The sequence below is a fragment of the Teleopsis dalmanni genome, chromosome 1 (assembly GCF_002237135.1).
Source record: "Teleopsis dalmanni isolate 2A chromosome 1, ASM223713v2, whole genome shotgun sequence".
Taxonomy (NCBI): domain Eukaryota; kingdom Metazoa; phylum Arthropoda; class Insecta; order Diptera; family Diopsidae; genus Teleopsis; species Teleopsis dalmanni.
Window position 1 is genome coordinate 152,014,513 of NC_051846.1, and position 19,793 is coordinate 152,034,305.

Genomic DNA, 19,793 nt, shown 5'->3' on the forward strand with positions numbered 1-19,793 from the left:
CTCATTAGTGGATATAAAGCACAAAACCAACTAAAAGAGACAGTGTGAATGTGCCGTAGGACCTTTAAGTGCGTATAATAATGAAAATTTTTATGATATATTTTTCAATTTCTGGAAAATTCATTGGAATTTTCTAATAAGATATAAGATCTTAAAGATTAAAAATAATGTTAGTTTTCATTAAATAATTTTCTATTGCATTTTTGTAAATAATTCATTTGATTTAATAATAATATATAAATATTGTTAGAACATATAATACGAGGATTTTCATTATATGGTAGTCTATTGCGTAATAATAATTACTCATACTATTTTAGTAAGACTCAAGTCCTTTGAGAGCATATAATAATAAGTATTTTTATATTGAGTTGTCATATAATATTGAATCGGAATTTTTAATAAGATATAGAACCTTAAAGTTTAAACAATAAAGAGAATTTTTATAATGTAATTGTACTTGCAATTGTAAATAACATACCGGATTTAATAAGACATAAGTATGTTCAGAATATAGAACAATGCGGTATTCAATATATAGCATTATATTGTATAATAGTGACTTCTTAACAAGTTTTTAGTAACATTTAAGTCTTTTAACATTTTCTTGATGTGTTGTCCTATTACACATTTGATGGATTCGAGGGATTTCGTAAAATATAAATCTTTTAAAATTAAACAACGCATTTAGTTATACATAAATCGTTTTAGTTAAAACAATAATGGGTATTTTATTATATGAGTTGTAAATATAAATCAGACTAAAATCAGACTAAATTAAAAATTTAATTTTATGATGTTCTATTGTGAAAACTCTGCAGAGCCGCTCCTAATTCTGCAATGCATGTTTCTGGATAGTGTTTTTTCAAAGGAACTCACATTATAATGTTTTACATTATGAGGTCCATAAAGATTCTTCTACAGAACTTAGTTCATTTATTTTATATTTGAGTTAGCAAAGTATGAGTTTTTCCTCTGGAAATTATACTATAAAACTAATGTCTGTTGATTTAAATAAAATCCGAATTTAATCTGCAGTGCCTTACCCAAAAGTTATGTTAGAAATTTAGTATAGAATTTCATTTTCTTTTTTATATATAATGCAAATTGCATTAATTCTTTCTTTTTGTTCTTTTATAGTCTAAAAATTTTTATTTACATATTTCAATATACTTCAGGAAAATGTTGTAGTATATTTTTAATATGTGTGAATGATAACATAAATTTATCAAAGATACTTTAATTACTTTTTCACAGAGTTATTTAATCAAATATTAAATAAATAACATTTATAACAGTATCACCCAGTTATAAACTTAGGTGGCTTGCATGATCATAAAATAAAAGAGATTACATAAAAGAATAATCTGAAATTAGGCTGACAATGTATTACATATCTATTTAAAATAAATCCCAATCAATTGCATGTACTAAATAGTTTGGAAAAAGTGAAATACTTTACTATATTTTAAACGAAATCTTAAAACTTTCTCTAAAATCTTTTGATAGTTGAACTATTGTACGTTACATTTTATAGTATATATTTCTACAAACACTTTACCAATTTCAACTTCTCTCACATTACTTAAAAACTCTGTAAGTACATATATATTTTATAAATACTACTCTATATCTTTAATCACTTCATCATTTTGTCCCAAATTTCTGCAATTTTTCCACTTAATAGATTTTTTTGTAGACCTAACTTTACTTTCACTGGCTCTTAAGCAAATATGCACGCTTTATTCTTTTAATGTTGTACTTTCCTTATTACTGTTATTTGTATTGTTCTTTCATAGCTTTTGACTTAAACATCTTATATATAAACGATTTATTTAATAACAAAATGATTTTATATAAATTCACAGATCATAAAGATATGTTCCCAGACGGCGATTTGCCACGTTGGAATTTTACAGACTTCATGCACTCTTTTATGATTGTATTTCGTGTGTTGTGCGGAGAGTGGATCGAATCTATGTGGGATTGCATGTATGTTGGTGACGTCTCATGCATTCCATTTTTCTTAGCAACAGTTGTGATCGGAAATCTTGTCGTGAGTATTATATATTAATATACATATATATATTGTTTTTCTGTTTTTCTGTACACTACTCCTCTTTCATTCCAAAATTTTAGGTACTTAATCTTTTCTTAGCCTTGCTCTTGTCAAATTTTGGCTCATCCAGTTTATCAGCACCAACTGCCGACAACGATACCAATAAAATTGCTGAAGCCTTCAATCGTATTGGTCGCTTTAAGAATTGGGTTAAACGTAATATAGCCGATTGTTTCAAATTAATACGTAATAAATTGACAAATCAAATAAGTGATCAACCATCAGGTGAGAGGATCAACCAGATCAGTTGGATTTGGAGCGAAGGTTTTTATCCACTTGTTTCTTAAGTACTTTTAATTATATAAATAATAAATTTAGATAGAAAATTCGTTTGACATTTCACAATATGACATTTTGTGAACTTTAACTTTAACTTTTATTTCAAATTACTTTTAAATGAGTAACCAATATTCATATATGAAATATGTGTTTTTCTAACGAAAATTCATAATGAGAAAACCATGTAAAAACGTAAAACTCGGAAACATATATGACCATTCAAAACATATATATATAATTCATTGTATATGTATGCGCACAAATTTAGTTAGTTTTTAATTAATAGCCTAATTTAGTTAAATTTAAAAAAACAAATCCAAATTCAATTTTGTTGTATGCCTCATAGTTCTCCGTCATATTTAGACGTAAACGTAAATGTAGAGCATCTTATATCGTAAATCAGTAGATATTTTTTGTAGAATATTTTAAAAGATATAGAAAAAAATGATGCTAGTGTGAATTTTAATTTCAAATTGAAGTCAAAATCTTGTTTAATTAGCAGTACAGACTTATGTACTAAATAATCTAGTTCCTTAAAATTATGTTTTTAATGATATACTTAGATCCTTTGCGTTTAACATTTAAACAAAATTCGTTAACTGTAAACCTTAAAATTAAAAATTTGTTCCAATAAGTCTTTAATAAAAATTAGCATAAAAATTATATACTAAAGTTAGTTAAAAATTTTAAGTTCTTAATATTAAAAGTCATTTGTTGAAATTTTTATATAATTTTAAAGTAAAACAGTGGATTTGATCCTTCTAATTGTTAGTTTTATATTAGTATATATATGTAGAAATCTTTTCTTCCTCTTATAATTATTTAAATTTTAGTTTATTTTTAGTTATTTCATTTTGTTTATTCATGCATTTATTTTTCAGTATGAAGTGTGTCAATAATATAAGAAAAAAATTCACATAAATAAATTAATTCATCACCATCCGTGACTATAGAGTCCATGTAGGACCTAAGTCTGTTTTACAACACCCTTTTTTGCTTTTTTTTCCAATTTTTTATGTTCATTTCTACTAAATCCTGCTGCACACTGTCTTGCCATCGTTTGCTTGGTCGCCCACTTCATCTGGTGGTTCCTACTTCGTTCTCATAAATCTTAAGCGGTACTCTCATATCCGACATTCTTATTACATGTCCAAAACATCTTAATCTAAGCCCACCGTAATTTTCATAAATTTGTTGATTGTTCACTTCAGCTAGCCGTTCTAGCTTGTGGTTGTATCTTAAAATTTATTAAATTCATCCAAGCAACTTAAATATATCAAAAAATATGAAATATAATTCTCAAGTATTGGCAACCCTTCATTGAGAACAGTTTTTCATTTTAAGTGAAACTGTTCCCAGCCTACACAGCTGAACGTATTATTTACTTTTGTCTAATTTAAAAAGATTAATATGTTTATAATTTTGATGATTAAACGCTCATAGCAACTCTTAATCACTATAAAAACTTTTTAATGTATTATTAAAGAAAATTCTGTAGAATGGTATTCTGTAGAATGGTATAATTCGTTTTATCTTTGAGTGAAAGAAATGTATTGGTGTGAACATCATTTTTCATTCAAAATGAGCAAAAATAATAACACAATATAGTATAATATATATATAATAATAAATAATAATATATAATGTACTTCGGTGTAAACAGTAGTTTATGATCAAATTCAATTCAATACATTATATCACATATATATTTATATAGCTTGCAAATTTTGAGTTCTTTATAAATATCAACAAAATGCAAATATCTTTATTTTTCTACTAAATACTTCAGCTAGCCGTTCTAGCTTGTGGTTCACAGGATTAAATGAATTGATTAAATCTTTAATATAAATCTGATATCATAGAATATTATTGGTGCACTTCATGTTTACTTACAAATGATTGCTAACATCCTACATAATAATAATAACATAAATATAAAAAAGTATATATCTATATTCTATGTATACAATTCCCATAGTACATATGTATATAAACGTTTGATACACCAATATCCTAATCGTGCACACATATAACTTCATCCCTCATTCTAATATATAAAAACTCTAATTTAATATATTATGTTTAACATGTTTAATACACATTCATTGAACTATCCAATCACCACTCATTATTTAAATGTTTCCGGTTTGAAATTTTGCTGTTGTATTCGTGTTTTTGTGTAATCATTTATTTATTGAAATTGTTATCGTATTAATTCATATAATCTTTGTCATTGCAATTTCGATTCGAATCAAAAATATCTAAATCGACAAATTAAAACAAATTAATTAAACATTGGTTTCCGATCAACGATCATTTGCAACTCATCAAACAATAATTTTATTGCCAAACTGTCAAACATCCGCTTAAATCCGTTTCGTTTCAATTGAAAAACTATCGTATCTAAAAATTATAACCACACACCAATCCATCGTATTGCGTCAATATGTTGTGTTAAAATTTATTATTAAAAAAAAAAATTAAATAAAACGAAACGGATACGATAGGCAAGGGGGTTTGTCGTTGTATATCTGCAGAGCGTGGAGACAACGAGCTTGATTTGGGACATGATGAGATACTTGCCGATGGTCTGATAAAGAAAGGCATGAAAGAGCAGAATCAATTGGAAGTAGCCATTGGTGATGGTATGGAGTTTACGATACACGGTGATCTTAGGAATAACAAATCAAAAAAATCAAAATATTTAAATAACGCAACGGTAAGTACATTTCAAAAATCTACGTATTAATCACGTAATATTATACCTACATACCTACATATATCGTAAATACACAACATTAAACTTAACAAGACACATACGACCACAGTTGCATAGACAAATAATACAATGAAATTAATTTTACACAGATGATTGGCAACTCAATTAACCACCAAGACAATAGACTGGAACACGAGCTAAACCATAGAGGTTTGTCCTTACAGGACGACGACACTGCCAGCATTAACTCATATGGTAGCCATAAGAATCGACCATTTAAAGACGAAAGCCACAAAGGCAGCGCTGAAACTATGGAGGGCGAAGAAAAACGTGATGCCAGCAAAGAGGACCTTGGCCTTGATGAAGAGCTCGATGAGGAGGGCGAATGCGAAGAGGGCCCACTCGATGGTGATATCATTATACATGCACATGAAGAAGATGTCATTGACGAATACCCAGCGGACTGCTTTCCCGATTCATATTACAAGAAATTCCCAATCTTAGCAGGCGACGAAGACTCGCCATTCTGGCAGGGATGGGGCAATTTACGACTGAAAACTTTTCAATTAATTGAAAATAAATATTTTGAAACAGCTGTTATCACTATGATTTTAATGAGTAGCTTAGCTTTGGTAAGTTTTTCTTAGAAACCGTACAAAAATTGAGCTAAACTGATTGCAAAATTAACAATTGCAAAAGTTAATCGTTCTTTGTCGTTATCGTTATCGTTATCGTTCTAAATGTATAAATTAATATTGTTGTTAAACAAAAAATTGCCATTGTTGCCTATAATTTGATTTTATGATTAGCTGCCATAAAAACTTTACCAAAGTTTATTGCTTATTACATTTTTATTTTGGATAGTCTTTTAAAAATACATATACATAGAGTTGCTTTATATAAGATATCTAGATTTAGCTTCTTAGGATAGTTATGAGTTTATTCGTTTTTTAGTTTTTTAGTTTACTTAAAAAAATAGAACTAATGAGTTCAAATAAATGCAAAGAATTCTATTTTCAATTAAAGAATAATCACAAATGAATTCTTTATTGAAAAAAGAATCTGAGACTGTTGAAATATATGTATAAAGAACAATGTAAATGCTTAACTACATGCATTAACTAAAAATAATAAATTATTTAATAGCATTTGTTATATATACAGTAGATTAGCATATTGAGTATAGAAAATATATATTTTCAAGAGTTTTGTCTTCAATTTTTTTGAAAATTTTTCTTTGATTGCGTTTTAAGCAATTTTTGCCTTTTATCCTGCGCTTAGTGTGCGTGCGTAGCATACGTAAAATGTTTATAGATTTCATATAACTAATTTACAGATATTCTAATTTAATTATATTTTACTCTTATTCTCTCCAATATAGGCCTTAGAAGATGTCCACCTACCACACAGACCTATACTGCAAGATATACTTTATTATATGGACAGAATATTTACAGTTATATTTTTCTTAGAAATGTTAATTAAATGGTTAGCATTGGGTTTTAAGATCTACTTTACAAATGCATGGTGTTGGCTTGATTTCGTGATCGTTATGGTAAGTACACACGTTTACCAATTAATTAGTAAAGACAAATTACTCAAATTCGAATTAATCCAAAAAAAAAACAACTATGTACACAAAAACTTTACTCAAAACATACTAAAAGTGACATTACATATATAAAAAAACAAAAAAATCTCGTAATAAATAATTTCAAAATAACTTTAATAACTAAATAATCTTATTGATTTAAAAAAAAAAATAAAAAAAAACTCATTTAATTGTAAATGTTGAAATATTATTATTAATATTAAAAAAATATATATTAACATACCTTATTGCAAGAATAGCTCTCTAAACCAGATCTACGTTTTAAACCCACATGTTTTTTCAGACGACCAAGTTCCGTTCACTCATCGTAAAATCGATTCAATAAGAATAACAATCCTATAAAAAGTTACAATAACAACAATAGATCTCTTTGTATTTGAGAATGCATTTAAAAATTGCAATAGTTACATAAGGAATACATTGTGCAATCAATATTTTTGGAAAAAAAAAACAAAATTCCTTAACCTTGTTAATGATCATTAATAGGGACTGTGAACATGTTGTAAGATAAGTTTAATTGTGACACCATATAAACCTTAAAGTAACCCTAATCAAATTATTAACCCTTGTTGAACTACCCTTGTTTAACTGGTTGACACACCCTGTTAGTGTCACTGTGCCAATACTTGATATTTATTCTAAGTGATAGTAGTCATACATTTTTAGGGGTCACATAAGAATAAAGAAGACTCTGATAGTTTCTTCTTACCCTTTCCATATCTAATCCGCAGCTTCCATAAGACAACGTTAGGTAAAGACACTAGCAGTGATTAAAATTTTATCTCTTTCGGCTGTGAAGTATTTATAGTTATAGAAATTCTCAACATATAATGAATGTTCAAATTGTGCCTAAATCATGAAATATATGTAACAAAGATAATATTATGTATTGGATTTTATTATTTGATAAACTCACTTTTCATCCATAATATTCTTTTGCATCAATGTCAATAATGGTGTATCTGAAAACATTTACTTGTGAGGTGTAAACATATCATATTTCTTTCTATTCATTATATAGATTTCAGTTTTTATAATTTCTAAAATTTTAACTGGTATAATTTATGCTTTCCTACCAACATATTAATGCCATTTTTGATCAATTCAAATTATTTGGATGTGGTCAAAAGCCTTTGCTTCGCTTACACTTCCATAAAATCCATAACATGAGCCCACTGATTAATTTCATTATAATTAACTTTCAGCTGCATAACACCTTAAAGTGACAAATATTAAGACTTAGCTAAAGAATATCATTTACTCAAATTTTATTTCATTTTATTACAAGATTAAATCTTCTTTCTTCTTATAAGAGAATAATCTGTTAATAACATGATCAGTCAGGCATTGACTTCTGATTGGTTATTTATTTATTGTCAGGCATAGACTACAATAGTTAATTTTACCAGATGATTGGTATAAACTTTGATTATTAAGTATTCTAATATCATATCGTATTCATAATATCATATCCTAAATTTTATTAATCAATCATATCTCAATAAGTTAAATAAATATTAACTTAAATGTTAATTGGTCTTACATATCTAAAATTACAATATATAAACTATACATTTAATCATACCCAAGTCGAAAAAGTATTTCCCCATTAAGCTTAATTAAGATTTTATTTCAAAAATATTTTCAAGCCAATGACCCATATTTTGGTACAAATTTTAGTCTACCTTTTAGGCTGAATTAAGTGTCGAAGACGTAGAACGTAGAAAATGTAAACGGCAGAACACAGAAAAAGTGATTAGTAATGACAAAGTACAGTCAAAACAAAATAGCATAAAAACACAAACAACACACGTTCAATCCGATCACCAAATGCTTAGCAAACAAAAAAATACAATGCAATTGCTCAATGTTTGTATCAGCTGATTTAAGATAATTCATTTTAAAAAGTTTTAATAAAAATATAAAAATTAAAAAAAAAATACATTTATTACGAGATTTTTTTTTTGAAAACCTACAAAATGAAACTTAACTATATAACTGACTGGACTTACTTTATGTTGAGCACACTACGTACAAAACTAAATAAAATTGACATGAACTGCTTAGTTTTATTCATTTAAATATATATTATTTATTTTCTTTATAAACAAAATATACTTCAAAATTAATTGTAATTACGTTTATATAAGTTTATATTTAAATTCTTCATTTTATGATTTTGTATTTTATTTTAATTAGATAAGTAATTGCGCTAAAATTTACTATAAATATAAATTAATATTTAAAATTATAGTAGCATATATTCGTATATTAGTAGCTAATATTATATTATAAGTAAATTATAAAATATTATTAATTTACACATTTTAATATTTTTCATATAAAATCTATTTAATTTAAAATCAAAAATTATACATAATATATATGATAAAAATCATCGAACGATATCTGATGCGATATTTTTATCACGCATATGAAGCTTTCGCTTATTAATTTGGCCGCAGTATGGTCAGGCGCTGATGATGTACCAGCATTCCGTTCCATGCGAACTCTTAGAGCATTGAGACCACTACGTGCGGTCTCACGTTGGGAGGGTATGAAAGTAAGTAGCGATGCAAAAGCATTGCTCCATCTCTGTATACATATTCGTAAATACGTCAATGTATTGTAAACCGCCTATTAAGTGTTGTGCTGCAACAGTTATCGATGTTATATAAATTCTAATTAACTATAAAATTGTTTCGTTTTTCTCGTATATAAATATATTCAAATATATATACTATATACTGTACAATACTGATCTGAAGTCTATTTAATTTATACTTTTTAATCTAACAATTAAGCAGTGAATTTTAATATTTTATTTTGCTCTCCAACTGCAAAAATCTATCTATATTGATGTGCTGTTATCTTTTAGTTTTTCTAAATATGTGTCATTAAGATTTTTTTTCTATCTTTTTATGAACTTTTAACTATTCATAAATATAAACGTAAATATATTAATATTAATAATATGTTAAATGTTAACTTCTGACCCGTTTGAAAAACCTCACATTATATGTTAGCCTTTAAAATGAACATAAATAACATATACTATTTTATGTTTATAGCATATAAGATTTTATCTACTCTCTAAATGTTGTTCAGTACTATATTAAAATGTTAAGGAACTAATTTTCTTATTTAAACTATACAATTATTTAATTATGGTTTCTATATAATTTTTAAATTTTTGCAAGTTTCTTTGCAAAAAATTTTTAATGAATTAATTATAATTTTATCATTTAAAAATAAATAATTAATATTTTAGTTAATTAAATTTAAAGTTTTAGTGTTGTGACAATTTTGAAATTTTTTTTTTTGTTGAGATTAGATAAAATAATACTGCAGAAAGTTTTATTTCTTTATTACTAGCTTCTATTTATCTATTACATATTTAAAAATTTGCATTTAACAGATATTTTTTAAAACTAAAATTTTTTTGTAAGTTTAGGATTGCATATTAACATTAAATCAATAATAAGAAACATAATGTAATATATAACTAATAAAAAATAAAATAAATTATAAAGTTTATACATGTACATAGTTATAAGTTTTTATATGTTCAGTACATATTTTCAACTATTGTCACAACATTTGTCTAACTGTTAAATATAATTTCGTCTAATTGCTTAAATTTAAACTAAATTTTAATTATAATGTTTATGAAAATAATGCAATTAAGGCAATTAATATTAAAATCAATTATTTAAATACTGTCTGTAATAAAGTTTTAGTCTTTAGTTCTTTAATGCTCTGCGTTCATCAATTTTTTTTTAATTTTTTTGTATTTATAAAACGTCAATATTTTTAAAATATATTTAATATGCGAAAAAAAAATTTAAACTATTAAACAGTGTAGCAAAAATTAATTAATGTTCTTAATAACGAACTATAACATAAGTTTTAAATAGAGTAGTTTAATGTATGTTAAGTTTAACATTGTACTGTTAAGATTGCCAACACACTAGAATATGCATCTTAAACTTATCTTAGTATATTTAAATAAATAGTTATAGATGACTAGTATTATTTTATTATAAATTAAAATAGCATATAATAGTATATAGATTTATTTAGTATAAACATGATTATAATTAGTGTTTAAATAGAATAGTTCTCATAACATGTTTAAAGCTCATATTGCGTTCTCTCATACAGTAATTTAGTAATTAGTTAGTAATATACAATGTAGTAAATACAACACACATAATTCTCCAACACACACCTAACAAAAATCCTTAAATAATATACTAATTATAAATCTCTGTAATTAAATAGTTTCAAGTATAAAATTTAGTTTGAATGACAATATAGTTTCAATAACAATAAAATTAGTTTAAAAGTGAAGCTTAAATTTAGTAATAAATAGAATTGAAATACCAAAATACTTGTGTAAAAATAATTTAAAACTAGTCTAATATATACAAATAAGTTTGTAGTGTTTGTAGTGGTTACTTTATAAAAATTTTCTTAGCACCATTTCTAAAAACCAAGAACTAAATACCTAATATATATATATAAAATTAAATAGCTAAATATTTAAAAGGAATCTTTTAAGTAAACTAAAATCCACTGTATTTAACTCTATTTGTTTATAAAAAATTCTGTTCAGTGTTTTTGTAATATGCTCCACTGTCTCAAGTTATAAATTTCCTCAAAAAATGTATATCAAAGAATTGTAAAAATTATACAATCAACTTGCCTGCGCAGTGGTGGCAGTGTTTTACTTAAAAGCAAACTTTTTATTCTAAATTAATACTAAATAAAAGCTACGTTGGTACACTCTCATAATCGCTTGGTCTTGGGCATTAATTTCTTTGCTAATAAGGCATCCCAATGCTACCGACCTAAGAAACCGCAAACGCATTTTTCATAATGCAAGCAACAGCAGTTTTGACTACTTCTCCATTGAGTTCGGCAGCAAAGTTTGAGCAAAAATTTGTCAAGATAAAGACAAGCCAGCCTAGTTAGACTAGCTACTCCACAATCGACAAATGCGAATGTATTATAGTCCCAAACCCAAACAAACACTACAATCATTTCATTTCAATTCAGAAAGAAGAAATTTCGACAAAAAAAAAAAGCAAACATAATTAGTTATAAATTTGTATATAGCTATCCTACTCCTGTAAGAGTACATATATGTGTGTTTTTGTCATATCAATCGTTATTCCACAATCATGTATTTGACCATTGTGGAGTCCGTATCTATAAGTGTTTTCTTAGAATTATAACAGTTATCAGATTTTCAGGATATATAGAATATTATATTTTACCAATATGAGCTTTATTTTTTTAAATTATAAAGTATTTAAGTATAATTAATAGTGGTCAGCAAACATTGAATATTTGTAGTAATATTTAAATATATCTTTAAAAATCGTTTACTCAGTATGATAATAAAATTAATTTATAATTATATACTAAATTTTATTTCATATATTATTTTATAATTTTACATGCGTGATTTCAATTTCCTGGGTGATTATCTTCCCTCAAATATATTATATATGACTGATACCTTTTTACTTCGTAAATTATTATTTTTGATATTTAATATATTGTAAAGAAAATATTGATAGTTAATGAAAAACTTTCAATACTATGTTAGTTCCTTGACAACAACTTTTTTCCAGTAACTGTTCCAATTCAATCCACATATGAAGTTTAATGACTTGATAATAACTTTTTTAATAACAGCTCTTTGTTTCTTATAATAGACATTATATACTGACTGCAGTCATTACCCTTATATAAAATCAATAGATTAGTTTTATAAGTTACGTTTATATGCACTTTACAGTGAACAAATGTACAATTTCAAATTTCTCTAAAGTGACATTAATATAAAATTTTTCGAAATGATTAAATTTTAGTATCCTGCAAATTTTTGTACCGAGAATTAACAATCACATGTAAGATATTTTTTATTAAAAACATATATTTAACAATTTAATCAATCAAAGGTTTTCATAAGTACATTTAAAAAATTCTTAAACTATTGCTTCACTGTGATGGAATCTGTTGTATATTTCCTGCCCTTAGACCATAACATATAAGGGCTTCTTTCATACTTTCCAACATACGAATTAATTTTTATATTTAATATGAATTTAGTGTCTATTTAGTAAGTAATTAAGTTGAATAACTTACTTATATTACAAAAAAAAAATTCTGTAATCCAAGTAATTGAATGGCAAACTTCTTGTAAGAAAAATTTACTTACATTAGAACCTTTCGGGTTAATTTACAAATTAGGTATATATTTTGCCTTTGATCTATTTGACGGCAATTAAAAAATTCACTGCCAAGGTAGACTTAAATTTTTCATGTTTTCGTTGGCTTAGCATACTTTATAACACTATGTATAATTAAAATAAGTAACAATAATAATTAAAATTATATAATTTTACATAGAAATATATTAATAACTTGTCACTTACTGCATACTGAAATTAAGAAAATGAAAAAATCTGAATATAAACTTTAGTGTATAAAATATTAACACTATTTTAAAATTGTGTTTTATGTATTTTATTGCAAATTAAATTTTTTTTTAATTTAGTAGAAAAATTTTATGATAGAAAAACTAAGATACAATATACACACATTTTTTTAAATAATTAAATAAATTTAAAAACTAAAAATCATTGTTAATGTTTTGCTTACCACTATTAAATTCAATTAGGATTTAATGAATATATACCAAAATAATATATAATAACGAATAAATTAATTCAAAATTTAAGGCAAATTATAAAATAAAATATATTATAAAAATTTAATAAATTTAAAAAAAATTATTTGCATAAAAAGGAAATCTTAAGTTTTTTAGTTATAAGTTTAAGATATTATTAATCTATAAATTAAAAATACAAAAGACATTCATTTAAAAATTTATTTAAAAATATTATTTTAATACACTTTATTGGTAAAAAATAAAAAATATTATTTAAAAATTATAACACAATTTCAAGAATTAATTACTGTTAAGAAAATATATAACACATTCAATTTCTTATATTTATATAAATTATTTAATTTTTTCAACTAAAAATTTATTTAATTTTTATTATTCTGTTTTAAATATTAAAATACTGTATAATGGTTTTTGACGATTTTAAGGACTTAAACGCACATAACTTTTAATGAAAAATCAACACTTTCCTTAACAAATCCATGTTATAAAAAATAAAACAAGAGTTACATCTACTATGAATAATTACAAAGAAACCCAAAATTAATTACAAAAAAAAAATAAATTAAACAAAAGAAAAAATATTTCCAACAAAAAAAAAACAACATGAACATTAAAATTTATAATGAAATTTCCAAAAAACTGAAACTAGGTGTCGCTTATCAACTTCGTTGCTTCACTTGTTGGAGCTGGTGGTATTCAAGCCTTCAAGACTATGCGAACGTTAAGAGCACTGAGACCACTACGTGCCATGTCCCGTATGCAGGGCATGAGGGTACGTACTTTCATAATCATCAACACCAAACCGCTGTTGAACTTTAACAATTTATACAATATATAGTATCGTATATCGTATATCGTATATCGTAATTCATTTTTATATATATAAAACAAAATGTTGAATTGCATCGTAAATTATTATTGAAATTATTATTAAAAATTAAAAATCGTTTAAATTGTTTGATCTTTGTTTTTCTAAATTAAAAATAGTTTAATAATTCGAATTTGATATAATTTTTGTTGATTGGTTAATTGGTTAATGGATTGACGCAAATTCGTATATGAACTTTTCATTTAATTAATTACCATTTAAACAACAATTTACTTTTTAGCATATTCAACAAATTCATTACCATTTTTATATATAGTATTATTAAAATTTAGTGCATTTTGAAACCACTTAGAATGTAGCTAGTTAAGTACTAATTTATTTAATTAACCGTTTTCTCGTATCGAATTTGCAACTTTGCATTGTTTTTAGAATTTACCAATTTTAAATAATTTTATACACTGCTATGAGCATACTTTTTTTAAATAACACAAATACCAAAATAACTTTCAGTAGATACCATACAAATTTTTCGAATTTCTTCCCTCATCTTATCACGAAATTAATTCAGTCGAACACAAACAACTTCTCACGCGATGCAATAAACTTATTAAACTTATTCTCATTTAAAAAAAAAAAACCAAAGTGACACCAAAATCATAATTAACTAAAAACGTACCAAAATATCAGAACTGTAACAACAAAATTATACGACAAAATTATATTATATTATATTATTTTGGAAAGTATTTTAATTAATAAATCGTTTCTTACAGTTTTAGTATTTAATGCATTGTAGAATTTTATCAATATATGCTTATTTTTTAATATTAAAAATCTCATAATTAGCTTGCAAAAAAAGTTATAATTCAATTTATAATAATATAATCATAATACTTAGAAATATATACACTTTAAATTTTTTTAATTATTTATATATATATTTTTTTTAATTATTAATGTTTGTTTTATAATATTGTTAGTATGTATTTTTTAATTATTTTATAATTTATAAATATTTCACATTTATAAAATTATATGTATCTATATTTTTTTAATTATTTATATACTTTTTATTTTATATATAACCTTTTAATTTATAAAGTGTGTATATTTTAATAATTTATATATATTTTATATTAAATATAATTTTTTAATTTATAATATTGTATGTATGTATTTTTTAATTAATTATATATATTTCATATTAAATATAATTTTTTAATTTATAATATTGTATGTATGTATTTTTGAATTACGTATAAATATTTTATATTAAATATAATTTTTTAATTTATAATATTGTTTGTATGTATTTTCTAATTATTTTTAAATTATATATATATTTTTTACACTAAAGAAAATTTTTTAATTACCATAATTTTTAAATTTGAAAAGAGACATTTTATTTATTTCTGTAAATTTCATTTCAAAAAAATATTTCTTACTCAATTATTTTGAGAGAAATCTTTTTTAACAATATTTGTTTTTAAACAAAGTATATATAATATATATGTTCTGAAAAAAAAAACAAATTTCTACATGACTTAAGTCTATTAATTTCTCAAAAAAAATTCTAATCGTCTGAAAAAAAATTAAATTAAAATTAAATTAAATTAAAAATTAAATTAAAATTAAATTAAATTAAATACATAATTTGTAAAATTTTTAAAAATATTTTAACAAATATAAATACTAACAAAATAAATATGAAAAAGACACAAAAAAAAGCCTTTTTTATAATTTTATGAACTATTATTTTTGACATATTGTAAATTTTTTATTTATAAAAATTATTTTTTCAACTAAATATGACTTTATGAAATTCTTTTAATATACGATCAATTAAAAAACAAACAAAAATTAAATTATATATATTTAATTTTTCTTTATCTTTTATGAGGTTTATAGTGTTAACATTTCTAAATCAAAAAATTTAGTAAAATTAACGATTTCAGATTTATATGGTTAATATTTCAACATTTTTTTAATTAGAAATATTGACGCATAAATCTTATATAAAATATCGAAAATTTGTATTTTTATATATTTATTTTTATTAATTATGAAAATGTACTTTTTATTATAAATATAATTTTTAATTGTTATTTTAAACAGTATATAAAAAAATATAAATTAGATTAAATTTTATTTTTCATTTAAGAATTATCTTAACCCAACATATATAATTTTTATTTAAATAGAAATTTTAAATTGTTTTAATAGAGCATAGGGCCCTTCCTAGGTGTTAAAGAAATTTGTGTATATATTTTTCTTAAATTAAAATTTTTTATTAGCTTTTTTATTTTATTATTAATTTTCTTAATTATTTTTTTAAAATTAAAAGATTACTTAATACGCTGCTTATCTCTTATTCTAAAATTTTCAAAAATATTTAACTTTCGATACATGAATAATTGTAACCAACATTTATTAAAACATTTTATGAGAGAAATACATATTTTTTTTTAGAAAACTTTTTTTAAGTAATAAGTTTTTTTTTTGTGTATTTATAATTTAATTTTTGAGCTATGAAATATATTAAAATTTTAGTTTGTCTAACAGAACATTCATGTATTTTGTCCCGAGATAATTGAAACCATTTACATATAAATTTGTTTAAAAATAAATCAAATATGTTATATATACGGTTTTTATATTATTTAAGAAAAAATTAAAAATAAATAATTATTGAAATTTTTTTATTTAAAAATGAAATTTTTTAATCAATACGTAATATATATATAACTTTATATTTATTTTTCTTTTTATTTTCTGTTATTTAAAAAACAATTAAATAAATTATGTATATGTGTTTATTGTTACTACCAACAATTTTAAATTTTAGAAGTGTTTTTGTTTTAAAAATATAATAATTTTCGTTTCATTATTCTATTGTAAATAGAGTTTGCACTTTTATATATAGTTGCATGTGTTTATCTTACGTTCTATAATTAAATATTAAATTTAGATGTGTTTTAAATATCAAGTTAGAATTAATATGGCTTTTATTCTCACATTCACTGCATTTTTTTCAAATATTTTGATTAAGTAGTAATAACTTTCACTACACCAAGCATGTCATTATATCTATATATTGTATATAACTCAAGTATTGTGTAATTGTAAATTAATTATAAAACAAATATAACAAAATTTAATTGTATTATATTTTTTATATTCCCTTTACTTGAATATAAACAAATCCAACCAAACTAACACAAATATTCAAAAACCAAAAAAAAAATAAAACTAAATCACCATTACGAAAATCATCGCCAAAATTATTCGTCATCACAAAATTAAACCAAACACCCACAACCACCTGAATAATCCGCCATCTCAATCCACCATCACCAAAACATCAAAACTAATCGGCGCTACACAGGTCGTCGTAAATGCGCTGGTTCAAGCTATACCGTCCATCTTTAATGTGCTATTGGTGTGTCTGATATTTTGGCTTATTTTTGCCATAATGGGTGTACAGCTTTTTGCTGGAAAATATTTTAAGGTACGTTCACACAAAATTCTTAAGAGAAAACGAAAACCAAACAAAAAATTTACTATGAAATTGAATCAAAAAAGCATTGAAATTACAAACTCAATGATTATTTTATGATTGATCAATGAGTTCCTAAAATGCAGAACAGAAAAACTAAACAGCAAATAATTAGCAAAAATAATATTCGACACTAAATTATAATTGCAATATAATTGAATTGTATATATAAACAATTGTTTTAGTATATAACAGAGATGTTTCTATCTATAAGCGTATCTTTACATCTATTTTTCGTAAATAGTTGGTTTGATGAGTTAAAACTTCGTTCCATATGTAGACGAACTATTTAACTTCAATTAAAATTTTTAAATATTATAAAATATATATATAAACCAATATTCGATCATAATTTATAAATAAATTTGTAATTAATCTTAATAAGCATATTTTTAAGGAAATTTAAAAATAATAATCGAAATGCATTATGCTCTTAATTGATAAACAAACTTTTTACATTATAAACTGAGAAAAAAATTTGATATGATATTACAGAGTTATTAAAAACTCTGTAGAAAAAATTATTATATTAGATGAGAGCCTAAGCACAAGAGATCAACCATAGCCGCAGTGCTCCGCTCCGTTGGGAGCTGGTACTCTGTTTATTTCTATTCTATTCTAAATGAGAAGCTTTGTTTAAAAGCTTATATAATACCGATTAAACAAAATCGATCGATAAATAAATCGTGAGTATATCCTGTGTCATATATATAGAAAAGATTGAAAATATTTTGTCATGCTGACTCCTTTGTTCACTTTGTATGAAAATATAATTTATAATTATAACTATAATTTATACTTATAACTATAATTTATAAATATAACTATAATTTTTTTTACCAAAAATGTTAAAATCAAGTAATCAATTTTAACTAATAAAATATCTTATCGATTAACTGAACCCACTAAATTTAGTTTCTGTCTTATTATTTTTAAATTAAATTTCAATATAATAAGAAAAGGAATAAATTAAATAATAAGCTGTTAGGTTTTATAATGAATGCCTATACATATATTTCGAATTTGTACTCTTTTTTGTATTTTTTCTTGTCCTATAATATATACAGTCCGTTCTCCTTGTGGGGTATCTCCAGTTTACAATGTCATAGGTTGTCTTTTCTTTAATACATCTGCATCGCTTGTCGCAGTTAATAATAGTTTTTGGTTTTTCATGGTTTAACTAGAACTTTCTCTATATCTTTAGTAATCAACACTTGCACTACCATATGATTCACGGATCGTTTCTTTATATGGATATATGTTACTAGTGAAAACAGGGTTTTTAAAACTTTATGTCGTTTAAAGCAATCTTCTACTAGTACTAATGAAATCATTTAATATGTTGTTTAACATTATCATTCCACTGTCATTGCTGACAAATAAAATTTCTACTCTAATTTTTACAGTGCAGCCTAATCCTCGGATAGACACGCCATCACTGGTCTAAACATGTTTCTGTAATAGTAGAATTATTCTGTCAGACAATAAAATTATTTAAAGAGAATTTTTTAAATATATATAAACTAATATCAAATTTACCTTTAATCAATATTGGTTCACTTGAAGTACATATTTTACTTATACAACTATTGCTTTTACCATTTCACACGGGCTATTATATGAGCTGTAGTGGGCTTTGTGTACAAGGCCACCACTCCCACTTGAGCATGGCTAATGCCAAGTGTCGGACATATTTTCCTAAATTTTATCTTTTTTATCTTTTAAACATCACAGTGATGTTTAACGTCCCTTTTGTCAAAAGATATATAATAATATAAACTATTGTTTTCAATAGAGAGGTATTTCGATATTTTTATAGAAATAACTTATAACAAAGATCAATTAGGAGTATAATACATATAACAACATCAATATTCAGTATGTTGTTGATTTTGAAATGATCTTATATTGGTTAGCATTACTGCACATATAGAACAGTTTGGCGCACTTTTTTCTTAAATTTTTAAATAAAA

The 19,793-nt window shown here is 23.9% G+C and overlaps 1 protein-coding gene across 6 annotated transcripts in view; it reads left to right on the top strand.

Moving 5' to 3' along the window:
* The window catches only part of LOC119669378 (sodium channel protein para), a gene marked incomplete at its 3' end in the record, with an annotated part of 79,206 nt that extends 61,434 nt beyond the window's left edge, over positions 1-17,772 (top strand). For 3 of the 6 annotated variants that reach the window (XM_038079237.1, XM_038079238.1, XM_038079242.1), the window contains 7 exon segments: positions 1,869-2,056; positions 2,140-2,344; positions 4,906-5,117; positions 5,267-5,749; positions 6,499-6,672; positions 14,085-14,207; positions 17,650-17,772. In XM_038079237.1, coding sequence (XP_037935165.1) covers positions 1,869-2,056; positions 2,140-2,344; positions 4,906-5,117; positions 5,267-5,749; positions 6,499-6,672; positions 14,085-14,207; positions 17,650-17,772 — 1,508 coding nt within the window. 6 annotated transcript variants of the gene reach the window in all.
* Positions 17,773-19,793: the final 2,021 nt, after the last annotated feature.